General features: G+C 44.3%; 1 protein-coding gene across 1 annotated transcript; it reads right to left on the minus strand.

The window, feature by feature from the left end:
* Nucleotides 1-498: 498 nt before the first annotated feature.
* On the minus strand, nt 499-11948 carry AKIP1 (A-kinase interacting protein 1). The gene is made up of 6 exons (XM_015414651.1): nt 11882-11948; nt 9128-9313; nt 6701-6784; nt 4560-4673; nt 2498-2581; nt 499-789 (listed from the first exon to the last, which is right to left on the minus strand). The coding sequence occupies exons 2-6, from the start codon at nt 9263-9265 to the stop codon at nt 661-663; spliced, it is 549 nt and encodes a 182-aa protein (XP_015270137.1). The 5' UTR covers nt 9266-9313; nt 11882-11948; the 3' UTR covers nt 499-660.
* Nucleotides 11949-23701: the final 11753 nt, after the last annotated feature.

Here is a 23701-nt window from a genome sequence, read left to right on the forward strand (position 1 = left end):
GTTCCGTGCGCCTTGGTGTTTAGTCATGCCGGCCACATGACCACGGAAATGTCTTTGGACAGCGATGGCTCTTCGGCTTTGAAACGGAGATGAGCACCGCAACCCTAGAGTTGGACTCGACTGGCTTTCGAGCAAGGGAACCTTTACCTTTACTAAGGAAAGGTACAAAATGGCTTCTGCTTTTGACAGCCTAAAGAAACAGACTGATAATGGCTTTGGTCATTTCTGTCTGTGCCATCATGTGTGTGTGTAGGACACATAGTAATAAAATAATCATTATCCTCTGTCCTCTAATGAAGATGCTATTGGAATGAATAGAGGAGAATCTTTAAAAAACAACAAAAAAACCCACAACCAATTAAAGGGTTTTTTTTAATACTGCTTACGTTTATTGCATAGTATAAAAGTAGACCTGTGACACATGGTTCCATTTAAGACAGATATATACAAAGTTTCATATTATACGTATTTACAGTGGACCTGTAACAGCATAATATACAGGTACGATAAAAAGCCTAAAGACTTGACCCAAATATGGAAGACAGAACAGTAAAGTGCTCATAGCATATACCTGGAGAAATGTCACCTTCTGAACGACAAGACACCAAAGCCTCCATTTCGTTTGGTGCGTTGTTTAGAAATGAAGGAAAAAAAGATGGATCATAAATCAAAGGACAAATGTACACTTTGTCCTGGCTGAATCTCTACCACATGTGTTTGTTTGACTTGATCTTCACCTGAGGATGCTGAGATAGTGTAGGTGCCAGGGGAAACTTCAATGTAGATATCCTGTATATAAAACATGTATGTCAAAACTGTAGAGCAGATTTGTATGAGCACAAAGATACAGGAGTTAAAAAACCCTATAAATATACTCTGACAACAGGAGGGTGTTACTGTTAAGAATCACATGTAAAAAATGTTGCCTTTGAAAATGTGTAAGAATTTCTCTCTGCATGTGCAGAAGGGAGAAGATACCAACAGTAGTCCTTAATATTATTTTCTCTTTTCTGCTACTTCCACCATAATAAAAGCTCTCTTCTCTACACTTGTCTAATGCAGATCTTTAATTTTTGGATTGACTTTTGACCCCAATTCCTAATTCCTGCTATTCCAGACACCTGTTTGTTTGGGGAGATTTTTTAAAAATAAAAACTGTTCTACATTCCCAGACTCTATGTGTTTCAAAGTGTACGTTTTTACTGTTTTTGTAAATAGCTTAGAGAAAGGGGTTTAAGTGTATTCAAAACATACCAGTATTGTGATTAGAATGTTGGACTAGGGATTTAGAGACACAGGTTGAAATCTCCACTCTGCAATGGAAAACTCACTGGATGACCTTTGGCCAGTCATTTATCCTAACCAGAGGTCATTTCGGGGGGGGGGGGGGTGGGGGGGGTGGGGGTTCCCGGGCCAGGGAGGGCCTTGGCGGGGCTTCCTTGCCCTCCTGCCGGCCTTGCAGGTCCACCGCCGGGCCCCTCATGGGGCTCGGCAGTGGAGCTGCAAGGCCGCCGGCGGCCGGAACCGTTGGGGGCAGGGTGTGTGGCCTTATGACACACTTCCGGTGATGTCAGGGTGTGTGGCATATGCTAATGAGTTATGCTAATGACTTCCCCTAGCTCTTTTTCTACGAAACAACCCCTGATCCTAACCTATTTTACAGGATTGTTGATGTGAAGATGAAATGCAGTAGGGGAGAACATTGCTGTAATTCCACTTAGGAGAAAAGCAAGGTATATACATCTAAATAAAGTACTCAGTTCTTTGAGGTTCCAAAAAATGGAGGTCAGGAAATGAGAGTGTATCCTCACCTCATAATGGAAATGGAGCTTAGGTAGATTCAAGTTTTGTTGTGAAGAGGAATAGGATGCAAAAACACTATTTCCTTCAATGGCTTTTTAGCCCTACAGCAGTCAGATAGGAAGCAAATCACAATAGTTACCATCCCAAATAGATTTAAGTGCACTTGAGTCCCATTGACTAGTGTGCACTTAACTGTACACTGGGTAGTAAATACCAAATTATTATATTACTCACAATTTGTGGGAGCCATAATAATCTTGGCTAACTGAACAAATAAGTATAAAGACAGCAGTGTTCCCTCTAAGCTGAGTTAGAGTGAGCTAGCTCACAGTTTTTTATCCTCCAGCTCACACATTTTTGTCTCAGCTCAGGAAGGATGGCTCCAGAGCTAACTAATTAATGCAGGAGCCAAATGGCTCGCTCACAACTTTAATGCCAGTAGCTCACAAAGTAGAATTTTTGCTCACGAGACTCCACAGCTTAGAGGGAACATTGAAAGACAGTCTACCTATCACACCTTTGATTCAGATGTCCACTTCCCGACGTATTCTAATCTTTCGCATATTTCACTTTACATGTATTCAGTCCTTGCATTAAGGATTGCACGAGTGATAGATGGTCATAGTGTAGTGCAACCATACACGGGGAAAAAAACCATAGAATCCTTCAAATGATGTAAAGTCTTTATACTTGCCTTTTGTTCCGAGGTCTTTGTTGGAATTAATGCATCTGTATCAGAACACCCAGGTTCTTCCACAATTGGGCACATTTTATTTTCCTGAAGAGAACAAGTAGTATTTACTGAGTGGAGTTGACTAAAGTCAATGCATGACAGGTCACCTATACCCCTCACACCTAAATGCCTCAATCCCCTAGAACAGTGGTGGCAAACCTATGGCACGGGTGCCAGAGGTGGCACTCAGAGCCCTCTCTGTGGGCACGTGGGCCATCGCCCCAGCCAGGCCCAGACCATCATTAAAGTGTCGAATTCTCTGCCAAATAATTTTAAGTAAATAAAAGCATTTGGGATTGCTTTCCTTACTTTGTTTGGATCATCTTAAGTTAATGTATGGGTTGTTTTTTCTAAAGTAAAACCTCAGTATTCAGGTTAAATTGCCGTGTTGGCACTTTGCGATAAATAAGTGGGTTTTGGGTCACAGTTTGGGCACTCGGTCTCTAAAAGGTTCGCCATCACTGCCCTAGAATAACACCCAGAAGGTATACAGTCTCAAGGTTTCTGCAGAAACGATACATTTAGATGACTGAATTAAACAAGCTAAGACATACATCAAAGGGTTGGTCAAGCATCATCCAAGGTCGCCGTCAGTGTGAATTATTAACCACATACAGTTATGTCAGATCTTGAACGGCACCAGATCTGATTTGCGGAAATTATGGTTAATAATATGAAGTGATTAATATCTAATGTTTTATTAGAAATGTCAGAAGAGGAAAGACCTGTTTTGAGAAAGTATATTTCAACAGAAGTGGATGGATGATAAAAAGAGGCATGGAAATACAGTCAGTTTTGCAATCTTTCATCTTATAATTGATTATGTTTCTTTAGAGCAATAATGGACACCAAGTATGTAGAGGCGGAATTTGAATGAGATTGGATCAGAGCTTCTGTTCCGCCTTCAAAAGGGAATTAGATAAGCATATGGAGCAGAGGTCCATCAGTGGCTATTAGCCACAAGGTATAGATAGGGGCTCTGGGGCAAGTGATGCTCTGTCTTCTTGGTGCTTGGGGGGGGGGGTCAACAGTGGGAGTGCTTCTAATGTCCTGGCCCCACTGGTGGACCTCCTGATGGCCACTGTGTGACACAGAGTGTTGGACTGGATGGGCCTTTGGCCTGATCCAACATTGGCTTCTCTTATGTTCTTATGTTCTCTGTTATAGGTATTTAACCTGGGCACAGCAAGAGGCACAAGCCTTTGGCAGAAGCTGAAGGGCAAGAGCCAAAGGGCTCTTAGCTCACTGCCTGTGGCACTGAGTAAGGGAGGCTGGTAAAATCTGGATGTGGGATTATTACAGTGTGTGTGCCTTTGTTCAAAATGCATGTTTGTATTGATCTGTAAGCCACTTTCAGTTCCCAAATGTGGGAGAAAGGTGGAGCAAATGCTTCAATTTGAAAAACAATGAATTGGAAGCTTGGACTGTTCACAAACATTCTCCGGTCACTTTTCATACATGAAGCTGGTTCCTAGATCCTTTCGGATTCCAGGAGTATAGAACATACAATTAGGGAGAAGAGCATCAATACAAATAACAAACCCAAGAAGGCAGAGGTTCTGGAAAACTTTTGAGAATTTTACAAAGGAGTATGTTGTTGTTGAAACTGGCAGAAATTAGGAAGACATCTTAAGATAGCAACACAAAAGAATCCTTTGAGCTGGCTGACCTTTTTCCACAGGAAGTGGTGGCGGCTACAAGCATGGATGGCTTCAAAAGGGAATTAGATAAGCATATGGAGCAGAGGTCCATCAGTGGCTATTAGCCACAAGGTATAGATAGGGACTCTGGGGCAAGTGATGCTCTGTCATCTTGGTGCTTGGGGGGGTCAACAGTGGGAGGGCTTCTAATGTCCTGGCCCCACTGGTGGACCTCCTGATGGCACTGGTATTTCTGGCCACTGTGTGAGACAGAGTGTTGGACTGGATGGGCCTTTGGCATCTCTTATGTTCTTATGTTCTTATGACCTTTGGCCAAGGCAACCTGGTTCAAACAGAAACCCCTCCCCACTCGGTACACTTACTTCATCTTCAAATGCTTTTAGCAAGCTTTCAGATGCTAGTTGGCCATGGTATCTGAAAACATGCGCAACTTCATTATCTGTGAACTGAAATGGTGGCGCACAGCAATAGTATTTCTGGAAAAGAGTTGAAGAGAAGATTAATACAACATGAAATGTGAACATGTTTAAAAGAAAAAAAAATGCTTGCTGTAATGTAGTACTGCAAACAAATCCTCAGCACTTCCCATTACCATTTAAACATTTTTCATGTGAAAAGTGAAAACCCTATTAAGGAATGAGCAACACCCTTTGTGCCTTTAAAATACAGAAAAATCCCTGCCGCCATCTGTTGGTTCCAAGGGGCAAAGCCCAATAGGCTCATAAGAACATACCCAGTAGGTCTCCCTTAGCTAGCACTCTATTCTATAGCGCTGAAAGCAGGGATTAGGATTCTGTGCCTGGCAGAAGGCAACTTCATCCATTTCTAGGATCCTATTGGAAGAGCGCCATCAAGCAGGGATTAGGATTCTGTGCCTGGCAGAAGGCAACTTGATCCATCTCTAGGATCCTATTGGAAGAGCGGCATCAGCTACCCTGAGATTTCCCTTTTCGAAGGGAGGCTCACACATTCTTTACGCCATCAAAGTTTTTCAAGCTATCCAAACTTTTGTATTGCTCACAAATTTGTTTATATAAAGACATCCACCCCCTAGAAGTTGCACAGTCCAGATTCCTCAGGAGTATATTTAGTGTCTCTCACTGTGCACTGAACACAATCCTCAGAATAGAGTCGGGACAAGTATCACTAGAGGCACAATATGTCTCTGTCTTAAACTAAACTTTAATCCAGTTGGGTTAGCCCCCTTAATCCTTCTAGATACATACCGCTCAGGTTGGGTGGTCGCTGTTGAGAATAAACTACGACTATGCAGCTTTTCTCCCTCAGCAGCCTGCCACCTTGGGCCCTCAGGAGCCAAAGAAATAATAAAACAACGGATAGAGCTTGGGCATGCCTCGAAACTGATAGAGCCTGGGCATGCCTCTGTCCAGCGGTGGGGAACTACACCCGAAACTTTGTGCCACCAACTATCTGTATACTATAGAACTCCTCAGGTACCGCAGAACCGTCACTCACTGGGTGTACTAGCTGCAGACTGTGTTATAATGTTGGATCTTTGGATCATAAATAAAGAATGATGATCATATTGGAGCTGTATTAATCTTTGCTGATAGAGCTACTTGAACTAATGGAGCAAGTACGGGAACTGGTACTGAGCACAGAAGACATCCCTATGAGACCTGAAAATGGAATGCTAACAGAGAAAGTTTGTGTCTGAATATCAGCTTGGAAAAGCTGGAAACCTGAAAAAGTTTTCAAAGTACAAAAAGAAGGGGGGCAGGGCCTTCAGGGCCTGGAACGGCACCTTCACACCCTCACCCATGGCAAACAGAAAACAAAGTTACGCAACACACACACAAAAAGGCCACCGGCATTTCATACACAATTTATAAAAATATCAACTTGTCTTGATGCAGATTTCCGGTGATGTTCTGATTGTATTTAAACACAGATAACTGAATTCAAGACAGTATGAACAAAAACAAAGCTTGCCGAATGGGATTTTCCCATCTCTCCAGTCTAGCCTACAAAACCCCTTGAAATTACATAAGAACATAAGAGACGCCAATATTGTATCAGGCCAAAGGCCCATCCCGTCCAACACTCTGTGTCACACAGTGGCCAGAAATACCAGTGCTATCAGGAGGTCCACCAGTGGGGCCAGGACACCAGAAGCCCTCCCACTGTTGACCCCCCCAAGCACCAAGATGACAGAGCATCACTTGCCCCAGAGCCCCTATCTATACCTTGTGGCTAATAGCCACTGATGGACCTCTGCTCCACATGCTTATCTAATTCCCTTTTGAAGGTGTCCATGCTACCGGGGAGGACTTCTGCTACCGGGGAGGACTTTACAAGTAGTATGGGAGGCAAGTGAGGGTCTGTAATGTGTTTGGAAGAATTCCCTCCAACGGAAGGCCATTCCATTGGTGGAAAATCAACTTGCACCATCGCAGAATACATGCTGACCTCCTGATAATGCAATTACAAATCTCTTGCAGCCAACTCCCAAAGTCATTGCTCTCATTTCAAATTAGTTTACCTTACATTCTTCTGATATATGGCCCATGTGTTCAGCAACTGAAGCAAACGCAGCATTGAGATACACATCTTCATCATCACCTTCCTGTTTGCATGAAACAAAATGTTCCCTGTCACTATAAAAAACATAAGTCAACACATTGGCTCAATACACATGCAACACAGTTTGGTGTTACAGGAATGAGGCTGGGGGATCCTCAGGTCTTTTTATAGACACTGCTATTTAATTTATTTAAAAACATTTATGGCTGAATTTTTTCCCCAAGGGGAGTGTATATCAGGTCACAAAGGGACAAACAAAATCTGGAAAAGATGACCCCTTGCTAACAATATTTAAAAGCCCTACTGAATAGGCCTTATAGAACCTTCTAAACAACAGAAGGGTAGGCACCTGCCTGACATTTTGACAAGAGTTTGCTTCAAATGACATTTGCACATTCAAATCAAAGTGCACAGAGGATGAGTGGTAATGAGTTTGTTTGCGCCACCACTACCTACACGTAACTGCCAGACCATGAACTGTCTATCTGTACAAAGTGTATGCATATTGGCTTCATCCCTGCGAATAAAAAAAAAGGAGAGTTCCATCCCTGTGAATAAAAAAGCAATGTTCCCAATCACAGAGACTGAGTTAACATGCTCATGCCATTCCTCCCTCCACATGTGTGTATTTGAATGCATTCATATCACCTTCAGAAGGCTAAGGAGAATATAGAATAAACCCTCCTCACTAGAAATTTTCAGTTGTTCACATCTGTATTTATCAACAATATAATTTTCAAAAAAGGGGGGAAAAGAAGTTAAGAACGTAAGAGAACATAAGAAAAGCCAGTGTTGATCAGGCCAAAGGCCCATCCAGTCCAACACTGTCACACAGTGGCCAAAAATACCAGGTGCCATCAGGAGGTACAGCAGTGGGGCCAGGACACTAGAAGCCCTCCCACTGTCCCCCCACCCCCCGGCACCAAGAATACAGTGCATCACTTGCCCCAGACTGAGAGTTCATATCTATACCTTGTGGCTATAGCCACTGATGGTTTTCTGCTCCATGTGTTTATCTAATTCCCTCTTGAAGCCATCCATGCTTGTAGCCACCACCACCTCCTGTGGCAGTGAATTCCATGTGTTAATCACTCTTTGGGTGAAGAAGTACTTCCTTTTATCTGTTCTAACCTGACTGCTCAGCAATTTCATTGAGTGCCCACGAGTTCTTATATTGTGAGAAAGGGAGAGAAGTACTTCTTTCTCCACCTGCTCTATCCCATGCATAATCTTATAAACCTCGATTATGTCACCCCTCAGCCATCGTTTCTCCGAGCTAAAGAGCCCCAAGCGCTTTAACCTTTCTTCATAGGGAACGTGTTCCAACCTTTTTATCATTCTAGTTGCCCTTTTCTGCACTTTTCCCAATGCTATAATATCCTTTTTGAGGTGTGGTGACCAGAACTGTACACAGTACTCCAAATGAGGTCACCATTGATTTATACAGGGGCATTAAGATACTGGCTGATTTGTTTTCAATTCCCTTCCTAATTATCCCCAGCATAGCGTTGGCCTTCTTTATTGCAGTTGCACACTGTCTGGACATTTTCATTGAGTTATCTACTACGACTCCAAGATCTCTTTCTTGGTCAGTCGCTGCCAGTTCGGACCCCATCAACATGTATTTATAGTTAGGATTTTTGGCTCCAATGTGCTTCACTTTGGACTTGGCCACATTGAGCCCCATTTGCCACGTTGACGCCCACTCGCCCATCCTCAACAGATCCCTTTGCAGTGCCTCACAATCCTCCCTGGTTCTCACCACCCTGAACTTAGTGTCATCTGCAAATTTAGCCACTTCACTGCTTACTCCCAACTCCAAATAATTAATGAACAAGTTAAAAAGCATCAGACTGAGTACTGATCCCTGTGGTACCCCACTGCTTACCACCCTCCACTGAGACAATTGCCCATTCATACTCACTCTCTGTTTCCTATTCATTAGCCAGTTTTTGATCCACAAAAGGACGTCCTTTTATCCCATGACTATTGCGCTTACTTAGGACCCTTTGATGAGGTACTTTATCAAAAGCTTTCTGGAAGTCAAGGTAAACAACATCTATTGGGTCCCCCTTGTCCACATGTTTGTGGACTAACACTAACAGTGACTGGCAACATCTGGTTTCCTCTGAGGATGGAACCCATGGACACCTGGCTGTTTATACAGCATTATGCAGGCTGTTTCTCAGCAGCCCTTGTATGATGTGTAGCTATTTACTTCTAACCATAGAAAAAATGCCCTCACAGGTCCCCAAGAAACTATTTTAAGTCAACACATCTCTCCCTGCTCGGTAGGAGGCACAAAATTCTCTCCTTCCTACCTTCTGTAACATAAGAAACAGCATTACAATCATGAAAACTAGAACTTATCTGTTGAAATCCTTACCTGAAGAGTCCTCCTCTGGAGTCCCGCAGGCCCTGGCCAGATCACTTTCCGTTTTTTCGCCCGCTCCAGTACCTCCCGAGCCAGTGTTGCTGTCCGTTGCATGAGGTGATGGTTCACACTTATTGCACGGGACTCCATTCTTTGTTTCCAAACACACCCAGATTGACTCTGAAAATCCTAACTGATCTGTTTGGACAACCAGAAAAATACATTTACACACAGAGTGAGAGGGGTAGGGGCAGAATTACATTTCATCTTTCTCTAAAGACTCCTTATTTAGTTTCCCACTAGCTATCCTTTCCTGAAGACGGGGACGGCAAAGGATGAGATGGTTAGACAGTGTCATAGATGCAACGAACATGAAATTGAGCCAACTTCAGAGGACGGCGGAAGACAGGAAGGCCTGGCGTGATCTGGTCCATGGGGTCGCAAGTCGGACTCAACTCTGCGACTGAACAACAACAAAAATCCTTTCCTGGTGGGTTTTTTTTTGGGGGGGGAGGGGTTTACAGTTCTGCTTATTGTTGCATTCACAGGAGGTTTTGTTGTTCCCTTTTGGCATTTAGTTTGCAAGACAAGTGTTTGGGGTTCAAGTCCTCACTGAGAGTGGAATAAGATGTTACAAGGAAAATGGACTTCCCTCGTCTTTATTTATTTAATTTAAAACATTTTATGCCACCTTTCCACCTGATCAGGGTCCTCAAGGCAGCAAACACATGAAAACAGTAAAAACATTATCTTTGCCATATGTAATACTAAGTTACAGTGCCACATGCAGGGCTATTTTTGGGCAGGAACACACAGGAACGAGCTCCGGCTGGCTCCTGAGTTGGCCACACCTGGCAGGAACTCATTAGCATAACAGACCACACCCAACAGCAGAAACTCATTAGGATTGGCTACATTAGGGGTGTGTGGCCTAACATGCAAAGGAGTTCCTGCTACAAAAAAAGGCCCTGGGTTTTGACAGCAAACAAGGTAAACAGAATAAGAAGCAAAAGGTGGGTATGGCTGGATGACCAGACTTCTGGTAACATGGGGGTGCGGCCTAATATGCTAATGAGCTGTGCTGACAGGTGTGTGGCCTAATACGCTAATGAGTTTCTGCTGTTGGGTGTGGCCTATTATGCTAATGAGTTCCGGCTGGGCTTTTTCTACAAAAAAAGCCCGGGCCACGTGTAATAGTAAATTATAGTTTCCCACATGTGCTTATCAACCACTGACACAAGGCACAAGTGGCGAGATGCACAGCATGATGACCTCACCCTACATTTGTACGGTACATTATAGGGAAGAAGGAACACAAGGAAGCAGCAGGTGTGGGTGTATTATAATATCCAGTTTCCCCCCAAGTGGAGAGCCCCAGCCAACTTACCTTACAGCAGTGCCATGTGGGTATAATAAGAGACTTCATTTATACTACACTGAGCTCTTTGAGAAAGTGCAAGTCACAAACATAACTGCATGGGAAATGAATCTGCACATGAAAATGCAATCCTTTAAGCCTACTTCATTAGCATGCCTTATCAAGCAGTTGCCTCAATGATTCTTTGTGACTCAAATATCAGGATCTCCTCTTCCCCACACAAAACTGCGCGCCATCTCCCCTATCGGTTCCTGCCACCCGATTTGCTCGGCTCCTATCAGAAATCAATCCTGTTCTGCTGGCCTAGCCTGCTTGAGGGTGAATGGCAAGCTGAATCACTGCTTTCTTTCATGAATCGGAAGATCTCCCTTTTCCCAAAGACCTTCCTTTTCCAAAGGGCCTTCGGTGGATTCTGAAGGTAGCTACAGACTTTTCCTTGTTGTTGAATTCTGCTGGTAATTAGAATACTTTAGGAAGTGGAAAGTGTTTTGAGAGAATTTGGTTACAGTGGGGTGGCTACTTGCTTGTTTTTGTTAGTCACCTTGAGAACAGGCAGGGTAGAAACATTTTTTTTTAAAGCAAATAATATGTCTTAACCTAATCTCCAGAATTAGTGAGTTGTGTGCCCATCTGAATGCCTCAAAGGACCGGATCACAATGAAACAGCTACACGTCTGGGCCAGTGTCCCCTCTAAGCTGAGTTAGTGTGAGCTAGCTCACAGTTTTTTTAACCTCTGGCTCAGACATTTTTGTCTCCGCTCAGGAAGGACGGGCTCCAGAGCAAACTAGTTTATGCAGCAGCCAAATGGCTCGCTCACCACTTTAATGCCAGGAGCTCACAAAGTAGAATTTTTGCTCATGAGACGCCACGGCTTAGAGGGAACATTGGGCTATGGAAGTTGTGTGACTGCTCCCACGGACTCGTCTTATTCCCGACGAAACGGAAGTCCAGACTCACATTCCCAAAGAGCAAACCTAGAGTCCCAGTGGGGCACCTTTTAAGACCGACAAACGTTTATTCAAGGTCTGAGCTTTTCTGTGCAAGGCAAGTGCGCACGAAAGCTCATACCTTGAATAAACTTTTGTTGGGCTTAAAGGTGCCCCAGGACTCTAAATCTCTTCTACTGCTTCAAAACAACACGGCTGACTACCTGGATCTATTCCCAAAGAGCAAAGGTTTTTAAGCCTTACCGCCTGCGCTGCAAGCACACGTCGCATTTACAGCTCCGTGGCTGGTAAAGTCCACCCAGTACGTATCCCCCAATTTTTTTGGGGGGGGGGGGATGGCGGAAAAGCAATTGACAACCTCTTCGAAAGTGAGCAGATTACAGCCTTGCTCTAATGGGAAGGCACCACACTCCCCCCTACCGACGACTCGAGGAACTCACCCGTCCGCACAACAGCTCGCTAGCAACTTGTTGCAGCGCGAGGGGAGACCTGCGAAAGGGAAAGCCGCCTCCCACTGTTCAAGGTCCCATCAGACAAAAGTCCCGCCAGCGGCTTTCGGGAGAAATATCCGCTTCCCTTAAAGCACCAATTGGAGAAGCGGGGGTGGGTGACGTCACACAGCCCGGCGGCAGCGCTAACTACACGCCTCGGAATGTCTAACGACTCCAGCGAACCCTGTCAGTGGGCGGGGCCAGGTTCGCCGGAGGGCGAGTTGTTACATCACAATGGACATGCGCGTAGAGCTGCCGTCTTTCTTTAGGAGCGTGGTTGATTGAGGCGGAAAGTCTCTTCCCGGTTGGAAAGCAGTGGGACTTACTTATAAGTAAACATGCATACGCGTGGTCTCCATTCCTAGTGCCTGGGAGTAAATCCCACGGACTGTTTTCCATCCCATGTACTTCTGAGTGAACAAGTTTGGGCTCTGATTCTAGCGTTGTAATGTTAGTTAGAATGTAGCAAGATCGCTCCAGTATAGAAACTTTTATTGTTTTCTTGGACCAAGGCCAAACCAAGTGAGCTGTGACTCACGAAAGGCTCATACCCTACCATAAATGTTGTTAGTCTTTAAGGTGCTAGGGGACTCTTTTTCTGCTGCTCCAGACAGACTAACAGGGCTACCCATCTTGATCAAGTAGAACAATTATTATTATTACCACACTTGGAACAAAAACCTTCCCAGGACTCAACAGGGATATTGGTTTCTTATCTCATTACATATGCTAACTCATTCAGTCCTCACAGATGTATTCTCAACAAGGACTATACATCCCCTGTATTTTAGTGTATTTCTTTTTCAGAATAGTATATTAGAATACTGAATGTAATGTAAGGAATAGTGAAATGCTTTGCTATTAAGTTACCTCCTTGCCTGAGAGTTTAACTCCCAGTTTACTTCCCACAATTAGAAAAGATGCCTTCTCACATTTATCCCTTATTTTGACATTTATTACCTTGCTGTCCTTTCCCCCTCTTAATTAAATCAAAAACAACTGTTGACTTTATAACCTTAGCTTTTTATTTAGTTTCAGTTTGAATATCTTAAAGCATCTGCATCATGTTACATGTTAAGTTGCTGTTCAGTCTGTATCTATAAGTTTAAAATCTAGCTTCCTTTCCAATGTATTTGACAAAGTGTGTGCGCACACGAAAGCTCATACTTTGAGCAAACCTTTGTTGGTCTTAAAGGTGCCACTGGACTAAAGTAGTAGAACAATTGTTAGGGTTACCATATGCCCATTAAGGTGTCTGTCCTCTTTTTGGCTCTTTATAAAAAACTGATGAAAATGTCCTCTTTTTGGGGTGGAAGGTTAGAAATATTCCTAGTTAGTTGCAATAATCACAGCTTAAATAGTAGGGGTATTTAAAATGAGATTCGTCATAGTGCCCACTTGTTTGAAGTAGTCAGTTGGGGAATGTGTGTCTTCTTTTTTGCTTTCCAAAATATGGCAACCCTAAGTTGTCATTTATGGCCTCAGTCCTCTAGCCATTCATTCTAGTGTGATCCTGAGAGGAAACGTGTCATAGGCACTTGCAGTGCTATATAAAGGATAAATAATGTTGAAATCAATAGGACTCCTAAGCAAATATGTTCAAGACTAGATGGGAGGAGTCTGAGTCACATGTCTTCTGAACCAATTTTGAACACCGGACCGCAATGTTCCAATGAATTCTAGGCAGAGATTTCACCCACAAAAAGACGCCTTGGCGCATGTTAAATACAAACACATTTTAATTCTAGCCTATGTTTTTGTGGAGTGGACTTTCTCAGATGCATGTAGTCAGTGTGCCCATGCTAGGCTAGTTTACACAATTAATAGGCTACCCTAGCTGGAATCCCACCCGTAGTTTCTGCCACTGCTGGTAGAGCTGCCTTGTGGGAATTTTAAGAAGAGGAGGAGGAGATTGGATCTATACCCTGCCCTTCACTACCAATGTTCCCTCTAAGCTGTGGAGTCTTGTGAACCAAAATTCTACTTTGTGAGCTACTGGCATTAGAGCTGTGAGCAAGCGATTTGGCTACTGTATAAATTAGTTTGCTCTGGAGCCATCTTGAGCTGGGACAAAAATCTCTGAGTTAAAGGCTAAAAAACCGTGAGCTAGCTCACACTAACTCAGCTTAGAGGGAACATTGTTCACTACCCAAAGGAGTCTCAGAGTGACTTACAATCTCCTTTCCCTTCCCCTCCCCACAATAGACATCCTATGAGGTAGGTGGGGCTGAAAGAGCTCTTTCGGGAACTCCTTAGAGAACAGCTCTGAAAGATCTTGTAACTGACCCAGGGTCACACCAGCAGCTGCATGCAGAGGAGGGGGAAATCAAACCCGGTTCTCCCAGATCAGAGTCTGTGCTCCTAACCACTACACCATAACATATCCACTTAACACATCCACTTGGACAGTCATAATGTTCTTTTTAGACTACCCAATACTGTTTAGACTATACACTGTATGTGTCAACTCCCTTCGAGGTTTAAAGTTAGGGTTATAGAGCACATCTGAGTATTCCATGCCAGGACACTCTTTCTCCTGGAAGTACAGTGTTCCCCAGCAGGCTTTTTTTTTTTTTTGCCTCTTAAGAACATTTCTGTCCCATTTGGCAAAGACATATTCCTACAAGCAAAGAATATTGTTGGCAGTTTTGCTACTGGGTCCACAAAATTGCTGATTGCATACTGCAACACACTGATCCAGGTCTTCCCAACAAGGGGAGGGGCCACATGGAAGGGGCGTGGTTAGAGGAGAAAGGGGCTGTACGTACCAAAGAGAAACGTGGACTGCGATCACACACACACATGAAATAATCCACTTTCAACCCACTTTCAGTGCACTTTCCAACTGGATTTTTGCCAGTTTCACACAGTAAAAGCCAGAGTCAAAGTGCACTGAAAGTGGATTGATAGTGGATTATTGAGTGTGTGTGTGATCGCAGACTGGCGGGTTATACTGTATCATCCAGTGCCCAGGGAAACCTAGATCTGGCCCTGACTGGCATGCTTGATAATCAACAACACTGGGGGAAAAACTGCTTTGTAATAAAAAAATCCTGGAACACTAGGGTCCTGTTCACACTAGGGGTTTTGGGCCGGGAGCGGGACGGATCGGGGGCGGAGCAAACGGGCGCGATCCCACGGCAACATCTGGGAAGCATTGCCTGCCCGTCTCCAATCTGTCCTTTCCACCCGAAAACCCACACTACAAAGAACCACCTACCTGGGTGGTTCTTCTGCTTGAAGCGCCGCAAGCCGGGCCGTCGGGTCGCCGGCGCGTCTTTGCGCCGGCTCATCCCCGGCTCCTAGCCGAACTGCGCATGCTCCGACATGCGCAGTTCGGCAGGCTCCTCGTCTGAACTGTGTTTTCTCCCCGGCATCTGATCGTGCTGGGGAGAAAAGGTGCCGCGGCCCAGGGGATCGTGGGATCCCGCCGCGGCGTCTCAACTTTGGTGCGGCTTTTAATAGCCGTGCTTTGAGCGACTTATCCCCTGCCATGTGGCAGGGGCCAAAGGCAGTCAAAAGATAGAGGTGTGATTTGCTGGAGTCTTTGTTCTGTGATGCGGCCTCTGTGATGAAGCACCCTAAAAACTTGGCTGTAGGCAGTCCTGGATCACTGGCTGATCACTGAAGCAGCGCGAGTCCACGGTGCAGTGGAAGAGCATCCGCTTGACACGCAGAAGGTCCCAGGTTCAACCCCCAGCGTCTCCCGTTCAAAGGACCAGGTAGGAGGTGATGCGAAAGACCTCCGTCTGAGACCCTGGATAGCCACTGCCCGTCTGAGTAGACAGTACTGACCTTGGTGGACCAAGGGTCTGATTCAGGATAAGGCAGCTTCGTGTGTTCATGAGAAAGACGGACAACATGACTGCTGCCTCTGACTTTCTATCATCCCTTGAATCGTTTCCTTTTGTTGTCTTTCCTGCTCCTACTATACTTTCCCAGTTGCGTCTATCTGATCCTCCAGGTTGATCTCATGGAGGAACTTCACATTACCCTTTTTAACCCGTTTTGAAGCCGTTTTTGATCCGTCATGGAGTAAACCGGTACAGGGCTGCCATTTCACACATGGCTTTCCCCTTCCTGTAAAGAGCTGGATCTGAAGCGGTTTGCCATTTCAGACTGTACCGCTTTTCCCCCGCCATTTTTTGCCCGTGCGGGTGATCTCCAGCTTTTTTTTTTGAACATTTAGAGTGCTATAACGCTATAGCACTATAACAACACACTCCCGGCATTTCAATGGGGTTGATATAATGCTGTTGCGTTATAGCGCTATAACGCTATAAAGCGAACATTCAAAAAAAAAAGCCGGAGATTGCCTACGCGGGCGAAAAACGGCGGGAAAAAGCGCATTGGAACCGGGAGAGAAAACTGAAGACTACTTGGAAGTGGTTGACAGGTAAAACGCTTCAGCCCCGTTTCCTAAAAAGGACAGAAGCGTTTGTGTCTGAAATTACAAATATATTCCGGTAGGGAACTGGTTCTAAAACAGTTCTGTCTGAAATTACAGACCAGAAACCGTTTGGGAACCGTTCCTCTTCTGGATTATATCGTCTGTCTGAAATTCCTCATGATTACTGACTCCCAGTTTCGCTGATGATGCCAGTTTTATGCTGCTAGTGCATTGGGCCCTGCGGATGAATTCTCAGCAGCCAGACTGAAGCCTTTTATCAGTGCTTCAGAGTGAAGCTTCTCTCTCATTTTGGAAGCCTGATTGATGCTAAAGGAAAAGAAGATGTTACGAAACTTACAATTATACTGTGATGAAGTAATAAAGCTCCAATGGACAATCAGAGGTTACTTACAATATTTTTGGCAAGTACAGAATAGGACCTGCTTTCTGCTTACATTTTGTCATCATAACCCAGTTACCCCATTAGAGCAGCAGCCAGCTGTTTGCCAGAGATGTACTCTTTAATAAACAGCCATTTCCTGTCTGGGGAACGGGGCATATGACCAGTGAAGGTCTTAATTCTGCAAAGCAGTTAAGCCTATGTCTAAATTGTTGCTGGGGGGGAAACTATTAGAAAGCTGAGCTGAGTGTTAGAGGCAAGAAGCCTGTTTTAAATGTTTCTTGTATGCATGATTCATTGCTTTGGGTGATAGTGGAAGCTCTAGAAAAAGGAAAGCACCCTACAGGAACATTTTGAATGGACTGACATATAATATCTGATCAAGAAGATTAGAGTTGCCAGGTTTTAAACTGGTCCTTCTAGCTGTCCCTTGAATATTGATTTGCACCGTAGCAATTGTCTGGTGATGTTTATTTTTTATTTATTTAACTTTCAGTTTATATACCGCTCTAACCCCGAAGGGTCTCTGAGCGGTTTACAGACAATTTTAGTTACCTATGTAGGGCCACATTATGTAGGGGGGTGACTGCCTACTGGCACCCAGGCAGCAGAGCTCTGTTGTTATACGGTTCTTCCAGGCGGGCCTCAGATGTTATTCTTCTCGGTGTTCTATCTTCCTGGCACCTTGGAACGGGTCTTAAGTCAGCGACTCTTCTCCGGCAGACTCATCCTGGTGCGTGGCCCCGTGCCAGCCGCAGCTCCGGCTCATGTCCCACTGGCTCTGCCGCGCTGCGCCGCCACGTCACCACGCCTCCACGATTTTGTCTTCGCCCGGATTCTGCCGCTCGACATCATGCTCACCAGGTCACCAGGGTCGCTCGTCAATCGCTTCGCTGCCGCCGATGCTCCTGCTGCACACCACCCACAAGAAGGAGGGTGCCCCCTGCCACCTAGGGGCAGGTACCCAATTTCTCTACTCGCTTTACGCTTTCGAACCGCTGGGTGGGCGGGAGCTGGGACTAGGACCGGGAGCTCACCCCGGCCGCAGTGGGTCTCGAACAGCCTCAATGGCTGTTCACTGATGTTACAACAGGCGTTTTACTACCTGCGCCACTGCTCCTTATTATTTGTATGCATGCCATGAGAAGCTTGTACAGCCCATTTCTGCATGTGGAACATCTGTTAAAGGTGCAGGATCTTTCCCCTGGCTAGCTGCCAACATTACATGAGCTCTGTGTGCATCTTCAGGTTGCCAGATTATTGCCTATGAAGTAATCCACTGCTTTGTAGTATTAACTCAAATTTTTCTGAAGTCCACAGTCTTTTATGGGATTCAGTCAACAGTAAATATAGATAAGCATGAAGCAGGAGTAGACTTGTGTCCTGAACAAAAAGGGCAGTCTGTACATGGAAATTGGCTTCTGCAAGCATGATGCCTTGTTGGATACAAAGATGCAGTGCAAGCTTGAAAAAAACATCAAACACCAGTGATAATATTGACCTTTCCTGGAGTAGGCCTATGTGTCCCATAAAGAGATTGGCTATCAAGGTCCTCTCTCTCATAGCGCCCATTATCTGTTTGGCAAACATGATTACTGTTGTCACTTGATAGCGCTGAACATCTGAATTGCAGGTGAAAATGTGAACAATAATTTATTGTTGATATTATTATCATCTTTACTGCATTTATTCTACTAAGCAAAGAAGGTTTATATGTTTTCCACAGGCTAAAGTTATATCTTATTTCAATTAAGATTACTTTATAATCATATTTATATAAATCAATGTTATCATTTACATAATTTATCTTACATTTAATAACTGCAGAAAGAATTGGTTTTGCAAAACATTGGAAGTAGGATATTGTATCTAAAGGACCAGAATGGATTGACAGATGTAAGGAAATACATAAATTGATAACATTAACAGTGTTTAGGAATGGTAGAGATGTACAATGGGTTGATTCAATATGGCATTTAAACCATTCAAAAGCTGAGTGAAGTTGTCGGTTAGGGTATATCTATATATCTGTTTTTCTTCTTTGTATACAAATTGTTTATGATTGTATATGATTAAATAATAAATATTTTTTCTAAAAAAATAAGTAAGCAGATTACAAGATATAATAACATTTGAATCTAACAGCAATGGTTCCCAGTAGGATGAAAAATGTTGTTGCGCTGGAATTATAGAAGAGGGAGGAAAACCTTGTACAATGCATGCAAACATATCTGTTAAAAACAACATACATTCAGTCAGGGCTCTTTTTGTAGAAAAAGCCCAGCAGGAACTCATTAGCATAATAGGCCACACCCAACAGCAGAAACTCATTAGCATATTAGGCCACAACCCTGACAGCACAGCTCATTAGCACATTAGGCAGCACCCCCATGTTACCAGAAGTGTGGTCATCCAGCCACACCCACCTTTTGCTTCTTATTCTGTTTACCTTGTTTGTTGTCAAAACCCAGGGCTTTTTTTGCAGAAGGAACTCCTTTGCATGTTAGGCCACACACCCCCTAATGTAGCCAAGCCTAATGAGTTTCTGCTGTTGGGTGTGGCCTATTATGCTAATGAGTTCCTGCTGGGTGTGGCCAGCTCGGGAGCCAGCTGGAACTCCGTTCCTGTGCATTTCTGCCCAAAAATAGCCCTGCATTCAGTGCAGGAAAGACTTTATCATTCATAACGATCACCCCATGAGCTGACCCATTCTACTGCAGCTTTGCTCCTTCAGCAAGAAAGCCCTCCTGAGCAATTCTGTCCTGCGCTTTTTTGCAAAAGGATAGAAGCATGGAGGGCCTTCCACATAGCCTCAAGCAGACTGTTCCACAATGCAGGAGCCACCATAGAGAATGTGCATGAATGGGAAGTTGCTGGTTTTACCTGTTTGCAAGGTGACATCTTCAAAGCACACCTCTTAACCTCTGCTTCTGCCGCCAAACATTTCTACAGAGTGGCATGGTCCACTGCATCAAAAACTGCTGATCTGTGTAGTAAGATTAGCCAGGGCCTTTTCTTTTGTAGAAAAAGCCCAGCAGGAACTCATTAGCATAATAGGCCACACCAACAGTAGAAACTCATTAGCATATTAGGCCACACCCCATTCCTTCCCTTGGTTTGCCTGGGTGCCCCGCGGCTGCTGGGAGCCCAAGCCAGCCAGCCCTTGGACAGGCCGGGGAAGGCACGGGGAGGCATTTAAATGCTTCCAGGGGCCCCCCTGGCCCACCCACCTCAGAGTAGCTGGGGGGGGTTTGCTCTCCAGGCCTTCCCTCTCTAGCCACACACGCAGAGGTTTTGGCTGTAGTGGGCATGGCCAACTCTGAAGCCAGCCAGAACTCCGTTCCTGTGCGTTCCTGCCCCAAAATAGCCCTGAGATTAGCACAGAGGCACTTTTACCTACGTTTAGATGGAGGTCATCCACGAGGGACACCAGTGCCATCTCTATCCCATAGCCAGGCCTGAAACTAGATTTAAAGAGGTCTAGGGTATTTATCCAGAAAAGCCTGGAGTTGCATTATCATTTGGCTCAGGAAGGGCAAGTAGATACCAGGCAATAATTGGCCACATCATTCTTTTCTAGCAATAATTTTTTAAGCAACAGAAGGATGACTGCCTATTTTAGGGCACAAGGAACAAATGCCTTGGGTTAGTGATGGATTTATAATGGACAATAGGGACTCATTGATGTGCTCTTTACATGTTTTACATATCCAGGATGGGCAAGGGTCTAATGTAGAGGTAATGGCCTTCACAGAGCTTAGGAACCTCTCAGCATCATCTATCACAGTTAATAGATCAATGTGATCCTTTTTTTATTAATATTTTTAGTTATATTTTTACAAACATGTAACAATGCCAGTCAAAACAAAGCAAGATACAATTGCAGTATAACTCAGAACACTTTGCAAAGTATGGCTTTAACATTGTTGTGAAATAAGGGGTATCCCCCCCATACATCATCTATATGATTTATGTAATAACAACAGTAATATGTGAACGACAACAATAGTGATAGGAAAATACAGACCGTTTCAACACTACACTCTAACTGTAGAGATAACATGACAAAAACAAGTAAGCTTCAGTTCCAAGAATCATCATAACCATTTCTGATACTGAGCCCAAGAGGTAGGTATAAATTCAATTCTAGTGAGAAAATCTAATATGGGTTCCCACTTTTCCATGAATTTAGTAGAAATTGGTCTTTGTTGTTGTTGTTCAGTCACACAGTCGAGTCCGACTCTTCGCGACCCCATGGACCAGCTCCCGCCAGGCCCTCCTGTCTTCCGCCGTCCTCTGAAGTTTGCTTAATTTCATGTTTGTTGCCTCCATAACACTGTCTAACCATCTCGTCCTTTGCCGTCCCCTTCTTCTTTGACCTTCAATCTTTCCCAGCATCAGGGTCTTCTCCAGTGAGTGCTCCCTTCTCATTTGGTGGCCAAAGTATTTGAGCTTCAGTTTCATTATCTGGCCTTCCAGGGAACAGTCAGGGCTGATTTCTTTTAGGACTGACTGATTTGATCTTCTTGCAGTCCAAGGGACTCTCAAGAAGTCTTAAGGAAAATTGGTCTTAAGGAAGCGCTATTCAGTTTGCAAGTGACAAACTCCATCAAGAATTGATCCCACAATTTTCTATACCAGATTTGAGTTCCAGGTGGCTGGGTTATCTTTCCAGCACGTAGCAATAGAGGTCCTGGCAGCGTATATCATTATATTAATTGTTTTTTGTGTTTATGATTTTCTATGTTTGGTGGCCACTAATCAAGAAAAAGCCCTTCCGGGCAAATAGGCATATCTATGTTGGTAATACATTTAACTAACCTCTGTATCTCTCTCCAGAAGCCCTGTATCTTCTCACACTGCCACCAACAGTGTGCAAAGGTGCCAATCTGTTGGCATTCCTTCCAACAGAAAGGGGAGTGTGTTGAGCTCATGTGAGATAGTCAAGTACCATCGTGACAATATTTTAAATTGTTGCGGTTCCATCGGTATTGATCTGGGAAAACTTCTATGTGGATTCCATATTGTATCCCAAATGTCGTCATCTAAGGTAACCTCACAATCTTTCTGCCATGCCAGTTGGTATGGCATTGGTTTAATTCTCTTATCCTTCAGCAAGAATTGGCATGTGGCTGAGATTAAGCCTCTGTTGTGTGATTCATAGAGCTTTAGAATCAGTTCTAACTCTGTATGTGGTTGGGAAAGAATAGTTGTTAGTTTGATCCGGCTTGAGATATGTTGCAATTTCAAGTATCAAAACCACGGTACTGATTTCCCTAAAATGTTCTCAATTTCTTTTTTAAGGAGTAGTCCTTTTTTTTGGAGGCGATGTCACAGAAGCGTGCTAGCCCTGCAGTTTTCCACGCTTTGATAAAAAGATCAATGCGATCCATAAAGGGACTGGATGCTGTGTGGAAGGTTTCTAGTGTCTCAGCTGTATTATAACCACCCTCCAGATCACAGCATATTATTGGTGGGAGTGCACGCCAGTCTGCTGCACTGAGCTAGGCAATTCAAATCAATAAGGTGTGGTGCCTGCCCACTGCATACCTTACAGAATACAAATCCCAAAGAAGTATGTGCACTCCACTATCCTAATAGGCCACATGGCTCAGGCTAGTCATTTGGCATTTTATGCAAACCATGCAGACGAATGCTCTGGTTACATTTAATTTTGTATCAGTATTGTCCCTTAGGTTTGAAATCCAGGTCTCTCCAGTAATATTTAGCACAAGAAATGCGTGAGGATGTCCCATCTGCATTTCCTGCCCGCAGGTATGTGGGAAAGAGCGATCAATAAATCGAAAGCATTATTATTATTCCTGTCTCCTATGAATGGCAGCCAATGGATCTGAGTGAGGGTAGAGAAATACTGAATGCCACATCATGTCACACAGTTCTTTTGCGAAAGGGAAAACTGTAGAAGAGACACAGGTAGAGATAGTATCTCCACTCACCGCCTGTTATGTCTAATTGGAGCTGTGTCTCAGGACTAATCTTGTTATGTTTCCCATACACAAGTGTCTCCTCCTCTCGGAATTGCAGGCTTTCACCCAGGCACCCAGACATATTCTAATACTTTTGAAGGATGTGTCTGTTGAGACAGCCTTTGTAAAATGGCTGGGTTTTGGTACTGTGTTAGATTCAGCTAGGATAAATTAACAGGGTACTTTTAATAGAGTATGTGAGGGTACAAATGTAGTGTTAAAAGGAAGAAGGAAATGTTAATAAAGAAGGAATGATAAAGAATAATAAAGAAATAATAAAGAAGGAAAATTAGGACATGGCTAGGAAGAAGGACACGGTGAGACCTCTTTACCGAAGCACAGGTGTTCAGGTAGGAGTAAATCAGGCAACAGCGCAGAGAATAGCAATTTTGGTTGCAGTGAAGTCTGAATTACTTTGCACGGGCTCACTGTAGTGTTTTTATAGGAATGGTGGGATAAAAGCATCACAATCAAAAGGTCATGCATATGCACAGTGAATGTCAAAAATGTGACAAATCTTGATGTCCACATGTGAATTTTGACAATCCCAGTCCAACTTTGTGACCGTTTGAAAAACTCAGGCATATTCCGGTTCATGCTGATAGTGAGTCAGTCCCCCGAAGTCTTACCTCACCTGGCTGATTAGTGTCTTCCTGCCCTGTCTGGAGTCTTGGGTACACTGGAACTTGCACAAGAGATGCCTGAGTGTCCCCGCAGGGAGGGTGCTCTGAAGTCAAAAGGCTGATTGGGTCAGGGGAGGCAGAACCAGTCCTGAACAGGTATGCATGGGCTTGAAGAGACCCCTCCCCCAACTGCAGCTGATGGCAGTAACAGACAGGCGCCCCACTCCCCCCCCCCAAACCCAGGCAGACTTTTCCGAGTTTTCCTGCATCAGAACAGAGCTGCTTTTTTTCCAAGTGATTGGAGCCAGATGGTCGTCCTGGCCGGGAAAGCCTTTGAGAGACGGGGGGGGGGGGGGGAATGTAAAAAAA

This window comes from Gekko japonicus, unplaced genomic scaffold (genome assembly GCF_001447785.1).
Source record: "Gekko japonicus isolate JY-2015 unplaced genomic scaffold, Gekko_japonicus_V1.1 scaffold1601, whole genome shotgun sequence".
Classification (NCBI taxonomy): Eukaryota; Metazoa; Chordata; class Lepidosauria; order Squamata; family Gekkonidae; genus Gekko; species Gekko japonicus.

Excerpts from the sequence above, each read along its gene's own strand:
- AKIP1 (XM_015414651.1), bottom strand. The coding sequence starts at position 9,265 with ATGGAGTCCCGTGCAATAAGTGTGAACCATCACCTCATGCAACGGACA. Across the intron at positions 4,674-6,700 it reads ATATATCAGAAGAATGTAAG|AAATACTATTGCTGTGCGCC; the intron begins GTAAACTAATTT and ends ACTCTTTTCCAG. Across the intron at positions 2,582-4,559 it reads TAAAAGCATTTGAAGATGAA|GAAAATAAAATGTGCCCAAT; the intron begins GTAAGTGTACCG and ends TGTTCTCTTCAG.